The sequence below is a fragment of the Pogoniulus pusillus genome, chromosome 34 (genome assembly GCF_015220805.1).
Source record: "Pogoniulus pusillus isolate bPogPus1 chromosome 34, bPogPus1.pri, whole genome shotgun sequence".
NCBI classification, from domain to species: Eukaryota; Metazoa; Chordata; class Aves; order Piciformes; family Lybiidae; genus Pogoniulus; species Pogoniulus pusillus.
Window position 1 is genome coordinate 10,290,290 of NC_087297.1, and position 12,797 is coordinate 10,303,086.

General features: G+C 42.1%; 1 protein-coding gene across 1 annotated transcript; it reads left to right on the top strand.

Annotated features, from left to right (window-relative positions):
- The first annotated feature begins 284 nt into the window (after positions 1–284).
- Positions 285–12,403, top strand: LOC135189863 (oxygen-regulated protein 1-like). Its single transcript, XM_064170615.1, has 3 exons — positions 285–923; positions 3,199–3,370; positions 6,601–12,403. The coding sequence occupies exons 1-3, from the start codon at positions 285–287 to the stop codon at positions 12,234–12,236; spliced, it is 6,447 nt and encodes a 2,148-aa protein (XP_064026685.1). The 3' UTR covers positions 12,237–12,403.
- The last annotated feature ends 394 nt before the right edge of the window (positions 12,404–12,797 follow it).

Genomic DNA, 12,797 nt, shown 5'->3' on the forward strand with positions numbered 1-12,797 from the left:
AGGTCCCTTGTTCCAAAATGGTAAGAGATTTGAAATGACATTAGGAGAGTTTTGGGAATATCTGCAAGTAGAGCTGTGCTAACTTAGTCTGACAGTACAGGAGTCTTTGTGGAATTTAGAGATAACAGCTTGCATCCATTTAAATCCAGTGAATTTTGGCACAACTCACTGCTGCTAGGTTCTTATACATTCTTCCTGCACCTTTCAAAGTGAAGACTGCATTATTACGAGTCACAGGGAAAGTCTTTACATCCACCTCCTCTTTCTTCCAGACTGCTGTCAAGATGAGTGAAACTCCTTCAACCAGTTACTCTGTCACCCAGCCCAACTCCTCCGAGAGCGAGCAGAGCTCACCTCCGCGCCACCTCAACGTCACGGAGCCTGTTGTGGCCAAGCGAATCTGCTTCTATAAGAGCGGAGATCCCCAGTTTAATGGGATCAAAATGGTGGTTAATAACCGCTCTTACAAGACGTTTGATGCCTTGCTGGACAGTTTATCCAAACGGGTCCCCTTGCCTTTTGGAGTGAGGAACATCAGTACGCCAAAAGGCAGACACAGCATCACCAATCTGGAGGATCTCGAGGATGGGAAATCTTACATTTGCTCCCACCAGAGGAAAATGAAGCCCATCAACCTGGAACAGGCTAGCAGAAAGCCACTGCCCTGGCAGATCAGCAGGCCTGTCAGCGCTCGGCGTCGAGCGGTGCAGTTAGCGAGGGGCAGTGAGGATGGGTATGGGCATCGGGAAGTCAGGATAACGACTCCCAAGAAGATGCTCGTTTTCAAAAACGGGGACGTAAGGCTCAGGAGAACCATAGTCCTGGGGAAGAAAAATACACAAACCTTTGAGGCCTTCCTGGATTACATGAGCGAGTTAATGCAATATCCAGTTGCAAAGCTCTACACCACTGACGGCAGAAAGGTGAGAACAAAGAGGAGTGCTGATGGTTTTTTTTTTGTCACAGGATCATTTGAGTTGGAAGAGAACTTTAGTGATTGCTCCTAGACTATTTTTAGCTAGAAAGTGATTTTGTCAGTTCTAAGCTTGAGACACTGTCCTGGTGTAAGATCTGACATACTGAATTTCAGCTGTTTCCTTTCTATATCTGTTACCCCTCAGAAAGGCTGCTAGGTTGGAGAATTATAGAATCATAGAATCAAGCAGGTTGGAAGAGACCTCCAAGATCATCCAGTCCAACCCATCCCCCAGCCCTATCCAGTCAACTAAACCATGGCACTAAGTGCCTCATCCAGTCTTTTCTTGAACACCTCCAGGGACAGTGACTCAACCACCTCCCTCCTTTTGGTAAGAGAGAAGAGGGTGGGGACATTTTATTTGAAGTCATCACAAAAACCTCTTTGCTCTCCACACCTCTTTCAGGCAGGCTCTTAATTCTGCATTTTTACTCATTTAGATAGTAAAGTCCTTTAGTCTTACTGCTGTTTATTTGTGATAATGTTTAAAAAATACATTGACTAGCATTTAATAGCCACACATATGTTATCATTACATAAATGCAGAGTGATTTGCCCTTTATGTCTTACTGAATTTCCTATTATAGCTTTCAAATCATGGACCAGGTTCTGTACCTTTAAACCCAAAGGACACAGCACTAATAACTCTGATTTTCATCTCATATGCTGTTTTATATAGTTCTGTCTCAGTATTTTATCTGTGTGTTGTTCAACAACAGAAAAGCACTTGTGAATATACCTAAGAGGTATATAGAAAAAGAATCCCATGTAGGGCTTCAAGAGTTCAAGGGAAATCTTGAGTTTACTCTCCTTCTGCCTTAGGTTGGCCAACTATCCACCCCACCTATGTCAGTGAAGTGCAGTTTGCAAATCTTATCTTACAGTGTTTTGGAATTTAAATTCAAAACTGTTAGACAAGGCTCTGAGCACCTTGATTCAGCCAGACCTGCTTTGAGCAGAGGGTTAGACTGCATGACCTCCACAGATCATATCCAACGTATCTCATTATGTGGTTCTACCTATTCCTCTGCAGCAGTACAGGTCAGATAGAATCATAGAATCAGGCAGGTTGGAAGAGACTTCCAAAATCATCCAGGCCAACCTAGCACTCGGCCCTAGCCTATAAACTAGACCATGGCACTAAATGTCCCAACCAGGCTTTGCTTCAACACCTCCAGGCACAGCAACTCCACCACCTCCCTGGGCAGCCCATTCCAATGCCAATCACTCTCTCTGCCAACAGCTTTCTCCTAACATCCAGCCCAATGCTCCTCCAGCGCACCTTGAGACTGTGTCCCCTTGTTCTGTTGTTGTCTTTCTGGCAGAAGAGCCCAACCCCACCTGGCTACAGCCTCCCTGCAGGTAGTTGTAGACAGCAATGAGCTCTGCCCTGAGCCTCCTCTTCTGCAGGCTGCACACCCCCAGCTCCCTCAGCCTCTCCTCACAGGGTTTGTGTTCCAGGCCCCTCACCACCTTTGTCGCCCTTCTCTGGACATGTTCCAGTACCTCAACATCTCTCTTGAATTGAGGAGCCCAGAACTGGACACAGCACTCAAGGTGTGGCCTGAGCAGTGATGAGTACAGGGGCAGAATAATCTCCCTTATCCTATTTGCCACACTGTTCCTGATCCAGGCCAGGATGCCTTTGGCTCTCTTGGCTGCCTGGGCACTGCTGGCTTATGTTCAGCTACTATCTACCAGCACCCTCAGGTCCCTTTCTGCCTGGCCGCTCTCCAGCCACTCTGTCCCCAGCCTGTAACACTGCTTGGGATTGTTGTGACCAGATATTTATGGTGTGCTCTGAATTTCCTTTTTCTTCCTCCTAACACAAGCTCATGTGCATACCGGCTCCAAAATGCTTATTCCTATTGCATGGCTATAAACAGGCAGTGGGCAACAATGAAGCAAAATTACATAGGCAAACCCTTAAATTGTAGCAAAATTTTAATCTGGCTTGAAGTTGCCTCTTGAAATCTCTTTCTAAGGTATTTATATAACAGGACATACCCTCACACAGCTAGGGATTGCCTTGTAGGAATTGAGAAATTAATTCTGTGCTGTGATACATATTTAATAGCCTGCTTCAAACTAATGCAGAGACTAAGAAGTGAAGATATTAAAGCATGAAAGGGGTAAATCTCTTACCTTTTTTTTTTTTTTTTGTGATTACTAAGGCAGAGAATTTAATGTTGCTACCTTTTTTTTTTCTTTTCTCTTTCCAGGTTCCTAATCTTCAGGCCCTGATATTGTGCTCTGGAGCTGTAGTCGCAGCAGGAAGAGAGCCTTTTAAACCAAGCAATTATGATTCCCTTGGGTATTCACGGCCTGCTAAATTGCTTGGAATTGCAAATCGTGTATACCCAAAAGCAAATGCCAAGTCAGAAAGTGAAAATAGTAAGTTCTTTGAATTAATTTGTATTTTATTAATTGCTTTATCTCTCTTGGCACAAGACATAAACCATGATAATCATACTAGGATCAAGGATATTCAAAAAGGCCAGTTGAAACTCTTTATATCTGCTCTGACTCCTTTATAAGCATAAGAAAGATCAAAGTGTTAATGTTCTCTTTAAAATGGAAGTTTCTGCTAAGTACTCAGCTAGTCTGCATATTTGCTTTCAAAGAATCTTATTTAGAACATGCATGCAAGTCTATAATGGTATTTCATTTTAATATGCTTAATTGTCATCGTTATTAATTTTTTTTGGTGTCCCAGTTAATACCAGCAGTGGTAAAAGACAAACCCTAGGCTACTTCAAGCTCTTAACTGGTGGAATTTCTTTAGTAAGGTTGTAGTCCAGTTTTCAGAACTCACCTTTTGCTTTGAGCAAAAAGACTGAGTCTTGGAATGTAGAGTATGTGAGTAGCTGAAAGTCTGATAATCCTTAGCTAACAGCAGTTACAGATAGAGAGAAAAAAACATCCTGATTTTTGTCTTCAACCTAATAAATTCAAACTCATTTTATGTAGGGGATATTATTGATGATGTGAGAGTCTTTGTTTCAGTTCCATTCCCTGAGACAGAGGGTGAGATTTTTACTTTGGGAAGCAGAAGGTTTGGCCTGTGTTAAAGGAGTTAACACAACCTTTTATGTCTGATTGGATTCATAGCAAAGCATATGCCTGGGAAGCTTGCAAGGTACTCTGCCTGGAATTATAGACACCTGTCTAGAGTGGTGATGGTGACTGAAAATCTTGGTAGGAGATGATTTGTTACTTGACCTTCAATTCAAGCAATGTAGGTTAGTTACTATCACATCTATTGCAACACCTTGCTGCAAGTGAAATCTTTCTATTGAGTGGTGGCTCCTGTAGAGTCAGGTAACAGTGGCAGTGGAAGTCTCTGTGTGCACTGTTTCCTGTGTGAATTGGTTGTGACAATTAAGGAGGCAGGAATTATAAAACACATAGTGACTTTTATTTCCAAAAGCCCTGCCCACAATTCTATACAAGTGAGATGCATTTGGATTCTAATTTGGTCAGGAAGTCTTCACAAGGATGTTTATGGGCAATTAATTCATTTAGGACAATCAGAAGAATTGGAAAAGTTTAGCCACAAAATGGCTTTGCCTCACATACAAATAGGTAGCCTGGAGCCCTAGGGAAAGTCTGTGCTACTCACTGCAGTGGAATAGAAATTTCAAGCTAGTCCCTGGCTCCTTTGTGTCAGTGTTGGAACTGATCAGCCCTTGAGAGGCTTCCAGATCTTCCCAGGGTGCTGGGAAAGAGGCAGACCATCTCTGATTTGATCTTGATTCCTCTTGGCATGGAGGTTTGCAGAGGTGCAGGCAGATCTCTTGAAGATGTGCAGAGAGCACAATGTTGGTGGCACTTCTTGCCATGTCGTGAGGCACTTAAATGCCTTCTCCTGGGAAACCTGAGGTACTTAAGTTTCCTGGCAGTTCAAACCCAAAATATCAGGGCTAAACTCATCTGAAGCATGAGGCAGAGCAGAACACGTTGTCTAAGAGCTGTGAGGGACAGCCAGGCAGAGGCAGCACAACTGCATGCAGCTTAGCTCAATTTATATTACTTGCCCAAGTGCAGTGGTTCCTTCGGCCACAGAGATTCACCAATCACAATGGCATTTGCCAAACTGACCATATTAGCTGAAACCAGGACTTGCTCACCCTTATTTGGGCAAGACACCAACCAGGACCTAAACACCTGTGGCTACCTGCTTATCACTTTGGAAGGGAACATAATGGCCCAAGCCTTTGTTTTCCTCCCAGCCTTGCGTCCACCATCAGCAGAAGGGTGGGGTAAGCCAGGACATCTAATGGGCCTATTAGCCTTCCAGGACAGAGTGTACAGGCAGAACTCCTTGGAAGACAGCAAAACTTTTTATTTCATGTTCTTTTATCTCTCACATCCTAAGAGGCAAATGCCAGAGAGAGAGGAGATAGATTTTTTTTTAAACAGCTGAGTTATCACAGAGTCATCAAAGCATATTTGGGGAATATAATGTGCATACAAACATGTATGGGGCCATACTTGATGTTCAGTGAAGTCTTGAAGTGTACTCATTGGATTTACTAAGCTTTGCACCATTGTGGCACAAAATTTATCTCAGAATGTCATGGTTTGAATGCAGATTTTATAAGAGCTTCAAGTACTTAAGTGTTTACTTCTCTATAGGAGGCCATTCCAGGGGATTGGATCTGAACATTTTATTCATGTGTCAGTGACACTACTCACAGTATTTATATGCTGTGTATTGTTGAATTAAACTCAGGGAGTGAGATATATTTTAGCACTAGGAAATGATACAGCAATGATTACTAAGGCTTGAAGAAATAGATTTGGTGGTCTGAAGCCCAAACAAGCAAGGGCCTGTGAGCCCCCTGAAAGGTTCATGGCAAACTATGCTTTCGACTAAGTTTAAAATGAAAGCATTGAGTACTTTTGTAGGTCTGGAGCTTAAAGTAAGACTCTTTATATCTGGCATTAGAAAGAACCCATTACCTAAGAGTAGAAGTAGTTAAATGCTTTACTTTTTATTAAAAATTGGTTATGTTTCTCTACTGAGTTCTTAAAATGAGCACCAAAATCAGCCATGTTTTTTCTCATGGAGAAGAAGAGGCTCAGGGGTGACCCCATTGATGTCTACAACTACCTGAAGGGAGGCTCTAGCCAGGTGGGTGTCAGTCTCTTCTCCCAGGCAAGCAGCAACAGAAGAAGGGGACACAGTCTCAAGTTGTGTCAGGGGAGGTCTAGGCTGGATGTTAGGAGGAAGTTGTTGGCAGAGAGAGTGCTTGGCATTGGAATGAGCTGCCCAGGGAGGTGGTGGTGTTGTTGTCCCTGGAGGTGTTCAAGCAAAGCCTGGCTGGGGCACTTAGTGCCATGGTCTGGTTGATTGGCTAGGGCTGGATGCTAGGTTGGCCTGGATGATCTTGGAGGTCTCTTCCAACCTGCTTGATTCTATGATTCCTTACTTTCTGAAACTCTGGTAAAATAGTCACACTTCATTAGCTTCTGTTGTACTAATTTTTCTCCTTTCTTCTTTTCTCTTCCTTTGCTGCCTGTCTGCTGCCTCACCATCTGGATCCTTCTGCGTCGTATTTATCTGCTCTACTTTCCACCTACTGAATGAATTTGGGTTTGTTCAATGTAATGATTGGTAGCGAGGGCTGAAATGGGCTCTAGCTCAAGATCTCAGATATTCTCAATCTCTTCTGATAAAGGGTCCAGTAATGATAACAACTCAAATTATAACAACTCAGATTCTTCCTGTGTTCCTGGCAGTCATAATGGTATAATAGAAAATCATTTAGTTACTGGTCAAGACTTATCTCTGGCACAATATGAAGATGACATTGAGAAATCTGTTCACGTCAATCAAGACGGCAGCATCACAGTGGAAATGAAAGTTAGGTTAAAAATTAAAGAGGAAGAAACCATTAAATGGACAACCACTGTAAGTCGTGCTGGCCTCTCTGATGGCAAAAATGCCACCATCTGCAGTTCTGAAATGTGTGCAACCAATGAAAATGTACCAGAATGTATAAAACCAAGAGATACTCCAGTTTTGAGGAGCTACAAGGAAGAAGAAGGAGACTCTTTACAGCAGTTCAACTCAGAAGTGTCGGACAAAGACTCAGAGGCTGATCTAAATACTGCTGTTTGTAGAAAGGACAGTTCTGCAGATCTAGATACAAGCAGTGTAGCTGAGGATAATAGCAAGCCTCGCTTTTATAGGCCTCCTACCCCTGGGCCAAGGCGTGTTAGACAAAAGAAAGCAGTAGTTGAAAGTGTCACGCTGGTGTCTGAGCAAGAGGTTCAGGAGAAGACAGTAGGACAGTTTTCCTACAGTGAGGAAATACAGAATGGGGAAAATAAATCTGAGTATTGCATGGTAGCTCATTCCAGCAGGAAGAAATCAAGTGTCATTAACCCAAAATATAGTGAGACAAGCGACAGTGATTTGTTAAAGCTGTCTTCAGATAACGTAAAAGAAGAAATGCATTTTAAAGTGAGCCACAGAAGTAGTGATTTAATAGAAACCACAAACAGGAAGACACTAGAAGTGCCTGATGAGGATGAATTAGTAGAGAATATAGTAGAGAAGTCAGTTGTGGAACAAGGTATGTACAGTAGTTTAGTGTCAGCCCACAAAGCTAACATCAGAGGTTTCATCCCATCATCCAAAACTTCCCAGGCAGCTAGGCCAGTTTCAGCAGACTGCATCCAGGCATCATGTGATATTAAACAAATCAAAAGGTCACTGAGTTCTTTTGTTAGATATTCAGAATTTCGGCAATCAAAAGAAGAAATAAAATGCAGTGCTGGTGATTTATTGCCTGCTTCTCAAGATTCAGAGCATTCAGCCTGTTCTGGGCACAGCCAGATGAAGATGATGGTACCTCCATGCAGTGAAGCTCCTACTGAGAAAAATCCAACAACTGGATTCTCCCCTGCTGTTACTGACAGCGAGGATCTAGTCAGTGTCAGCACTGAATCTGTGATGACAACACATCTCATTGATGACAGCCATCCTGCATCTTCCCTCACTAAAAAGAAGAAGAGAAAATCACCTAATCTTCATGAGCAAGGTACATATGAAAATCAAAAAGATAAAGACCTTTCAGGGACAATTAAAAGTGAGGGAATGCACACAAGTGAAACCGCACAGGATTCAGCAAAGGCAGCTATGGGTAATTCCTCTGAAATGCCTCAGAAAGAGGGAACAGAATTGCTTGTAACAAACAACAGTGGGGCTGTCAGTTCAGGCAAAAGGATATGCCCTGAAGATGAGTTCTACCACCAAGATTCAGTGGAACAAAATGGATTATCATTGAACAAAAACACCATCAGTACTAACAAAAGGTCAGCCAAGGTGAAATCCAAGTCAGGCAAAAAAAAGAGCATTGGTTCATCTGCAAAGAGTGAAGATGGTCTGATGATGGTTGATTCACACAATGAATCTCAACACAGTCAGGATACTCTGAGTACTGGGAAACCAGACACACGTCTCACGAACAGCTCCCTTGAGCAGACACCTAACTCATTGGTGATTTCAAAGCCCCTGTCAGAAGTGCCAAAGAATCTTAACTCTGAAAAAGAAAATAGTACTTTGGAAAAATTGTCTTCCAAGAAAGAGAAAAAGCAGAAGAGGATGAACAAAAACATAAGTAAAAACGCAGATAAGTTAAAAATGCCAGAGAGAGCCATTACATTAGAGGCTCTAAAACAGAAGGACTTTCAAAATGACCTTGTTGAGCATTCACTTGAAAACTATGTCCAAACTTGGCTGAAAAATGTCTTACCAAATTCTGTCTTACCAAATTCTGTCTTACCCCCTATAAAAAAAAGAGAAAGGAATGTAGAGAACAGTAGTGACTGTAACGTTCCTAAAGACAATACTGATGCTTCTATAGACAGAGGGATCAAGTTTATTACAAACAAAGTGCATCTAATGGAACATAATCTAACAAAAAAAAAATTAAAGCCTATTTGTGAATTGGGAACTTTAGAAGTAGCAGCCAAAGATTCAGGTGAAAAACAAACTGACTCTTTGATTCATGCTAATGCAACTGTAGTAGAAGAAGCCAAGTACACACTGAAGTCAGAATTGCATCACGATGGTCAACTACAACTCTTCCATGAAACACAGGACAATGAGAAAAAGAGATCAGAAGCTAATATTCAAGACACCAACCTATGTCAAATAAAAAAGTCTGAAGTTGCTGTTCAAGTTGATTACACAATTGTCAAAGAGAAAATGGGGATTGATGTTCAGAATAACTGTGTGTCTAGCATCTTGCTGCATGAGCTACAATCAGCTTTGCTTGGTCTCCAGAAAGACCATAATGGGTGTAAAGGAAAAGCTTGCAGCCTTTCAGATCTTTCTCCTGCAGCTTTTGGTTGTTCCTCCAATGTCCTCCTAGCTTGGCTACTTGTACTGAATCTGAGAGAGAATTTGATTGGGACGGTTAAAGATGATCTGCAAAAAACTACCTGTAGCTGTTCTGAAATCTTTACACAGTTACAGTTTCTGAAACAAACTTCAGTCACAGAAAAAGTTGATGAGCTGAAGGCTGCCTTTTCACATTTACAACAATCCACAGAAAACAACTTGCTACACTTTGGGAGGGAACTGAAAAATCAGGACTGCACACATTGCTGTGAAAATACACCCAAACCTGAAATTCCTAATGATGTATATCTGCATGAAAATGAAAAACCAGAGGAGCTTTGCCTTACAAAGGACAGTGCAAATTCTGAGGAAGCTTTGCATTTGAGTGGGGAAATAGATAACTCTTTTGATACAGAGAAAGATCTTTGCGGAGAACCAGAGATTTTAGATTTGAGTGCTCCCAGAACACAGCTAGATGATCAAGATGCCAATACTAACTCAAATACCTGTAGCCTTGCATCAGCTATAGAACCACCTGAAAGAAGTGAAGAGATGTCTGATAGCCTAGATAAAAAATCTCAAGATCAAGGCACTGATACATCATTTGCTAATGAAGAGTCAGAAACTTCAGTAGAACCTAACTCGACAGTTCATAGTGTAACTTCTAATGATAAAAGTCGTGGTTTAGATCAGGATATTTCTGAGTTAGAAGGTGAAAAAGATGCTCTAGGTGTTACCACTGATAAAAGTGAAGCTGAGAAAGTTGATTCAGAGTCAGCAGGTAATGCCAAACCCCCGAATAACCAACTTGAACTAGCCACTGAAACCTCTGCAGAATATAACAATGAGGATTATTCTGTACAGGAAGACAAGGAAGATGCAGAAACATCTGAGAGGTTGTCTACAGTCTCTCCACTATCATTTTGTTATGAATCAAAGCAAATGACTGAATGTGACGTGAGCGAAGGTGATCAGAAATTGCCTGTAGAAGAAGTGGAGAATAAACTGCTTTCAGACACTTCCCAGTTGCAAAAGTGCTTAAAGAGCCCTGCTACTTCAGACTGGTCAGATTACAGACCAGATAGCGAAGAGACTGATTACAACATGAGAGCATCCAGTGATTTAACCAATGAAAGTGAGGATGAAGCAGCAATTGAGAAGCATTATAATACTGGCTATGTCAAAAGAACTATCGAGCGGCTTTATGGTAAGTCAGAAGCTTCCTTTAAGCCTGAATTTCACAAAGGATTTCCTTATTTGTCTCAAGTATTTCAAAAAGACACTGAAGAATTCCGCTCGGCAGTGATGGAGAAAACCATTTCTTTTTCTCAAGGACCTCAGTCTTCTGTAGAGAAGTTGTCCTATTCTTCACTGCCATCCCAGGAATTTCCAGTAAACATGAGCAAAGGTGGCACTATATCAAGAGGAGAAAATACTTCCTTACCAACACCACAAGCTACTCCTGACAGAGAAGTGGCAAATTACGTTGATGACTGTTCAGGGGTATCTCCAAAGCAGCATTGTCAACCTAGTGTAAAAACTGATGAGGATGAAGGAATATTGATAGATAAAGGCAAATGGCTTCTCAAAGAAAATCACTTGATAAGAAGATCACCACCTGAGCGGACTGGGATGTACGGTAATTTGGATACAACCTCGACAGACACAGTCCTTGATGCCAACGGTGATGATGTTCCCTACTCTCACTTTGGCAATCTGAACCAGTACCCAGTCTTCAATGAGATCTCATCTTCAGAACTTGAAGAGTTGGCCAAACCCTCTGAAAATATTTGCAACTACTTCAATATACCTCACAACAGCGATTCAGATCCCTTTCAGGGTGACTTGAGTACAAAAAGCAAACCTAGCCGCAGTGATAAGGTTGCTCCCTTTCCTGCAGCAAGCAAAGAGAAAAATACACCCTCAACCATGGTGGGTTCTGCTTCCACACAGGCTGATTCCAGTTACCCAGCCTTTACATCTGTGGAATTTAGATTGCCTGATAACAAGGTGCATCCATTGGAACAGCCTTCAGATGATGAACCTGTACAGTCTCAGCCAACCGCTGCCAGTAACACTAATAGAAACGCTCTCCGGGAAGAAGATTCTCTGGATAAACTCCATGCAATATGTGGCCAACATTGTCCAATACTAATGGTGACTGTGACACCAATTAATGAGGAACAGAGAGGATATGCCTACCAAAAGGCATCTGATATTGAGAACCAGCTGGGTCGATGTTTGCTGGGCAAAAAGAGTAGGCATTTGCAATGGTCAGGTGAAGATTTCCTAACAGATGAAAATGAGCTTGTGGCTCTGAAGAATAACTGTATCAATAAGATTGCCAATAGTATTTTTAATAGGTTTTATGCTAATAACACCTTAGATTTTATTAGTGACTTTGGAGTACTTGCATCTTGGACTCTGAAAGATACAAGCAGTTCATGGAAGTCACAGACTGTAGAGTATATGAATGTAAAACCCAGGGAAATCAGCCACTGTGAAAATAATGCACCCAAACACATACTCAGTGATCTTGTGTTAGTCACTAATAGTGAGCTACCCAACAGAAAGCCAAATGTCTGCCAAACTCTAAAAATAAGCTTAAGTCATGCTGTTGGAGAAAAATTCTCCCCAGTGTTGGTGGATCCAGCAGAACCCTCTCATTCTGAAACGTTGCTGAAGGGTAACTCTTCTTTAAAGAACACTGAACTCAATGCCTCTGAAAACCTAAGAAATGGAAATGCCTTTCCTAAAGACAAAGAAGAAGAAGAAGGAGAAGAAGAAGGAGAAGAAGAAGGAGAAGAAGAAGGAGAAGAAGAAGGAGAAGAAGAAGAAGAAGAAATAGAAATCTGCTTCTGTATGATGGACAATGGAAAGAATAAGGATGAGAAAGACTTGTGATAGAGCTTTTAGAACTTCTGTAGCATTAGATTAGTGAAAACACCTGCTGAAAAAAAAAATTAAAAATATTGCAAAATAAACTGCTGAATGCCACAGCAAATAATGCCAGTCCAGCCCAGACCTAGATAAATGCAAATCACAATTGTATATCACTGCTGAAATACAGATCATAGGGTCACAGGATGTCAGGAGCAGGAAGGGACCCAAAAAGATCATCAACTCCAGCAGGACCATACAATCTAGCTCAGGTCACAGTGCTCTGGGACCCTTACAGTCAAGAAGTTCCCCCTTGTGTTGAGGTGGAACCTCCTGTGCTGCAGCTTCCATCCATTGCTCCTTGTCCTATGCCAGGGACAAACATAGCCTGTTCCCCCTCTCCTGCCCCCCAGCCCTCGGATGTTTATAAACATTGATTAAATCCCCTCTCAGTCTTCTCTTCCCCAGACTTAACAGCCCCAGGTCTCTCAGCTTTTCCTCATCAGGCAGTGCTTCAGTCCCCTAATCATTCTCCTAGCCCTCTGCTGGACCTTCTCTAGCAGATCCCTGTCCCTCTTAGACTGG

Bases quoted from the DNA above. Each gene is read 5' to 3' on its own strand.
- LOC135189863 (XM_064170615.1), top strand. From the start codon at position 285: ATGAGTGAAACTCCTTCAACCAGTTACTCTGTCACCCAGCCCAACTCC. The intron at 924-3,198 runs GTGAGAACAAAG...TTCTCTTTCCAG, and splicing joins ACACCACTGACGGCAGAAAG to GTTCCTAATCTTCAGGCCCT. The intron at 3,371-6,600 runs GTAAGTTCTTTG...AATGATTGGTAG, and splicing joins CAAGTCAGAAAGTGAAAATA to CGAGGGCTGAAATGGGCTCT.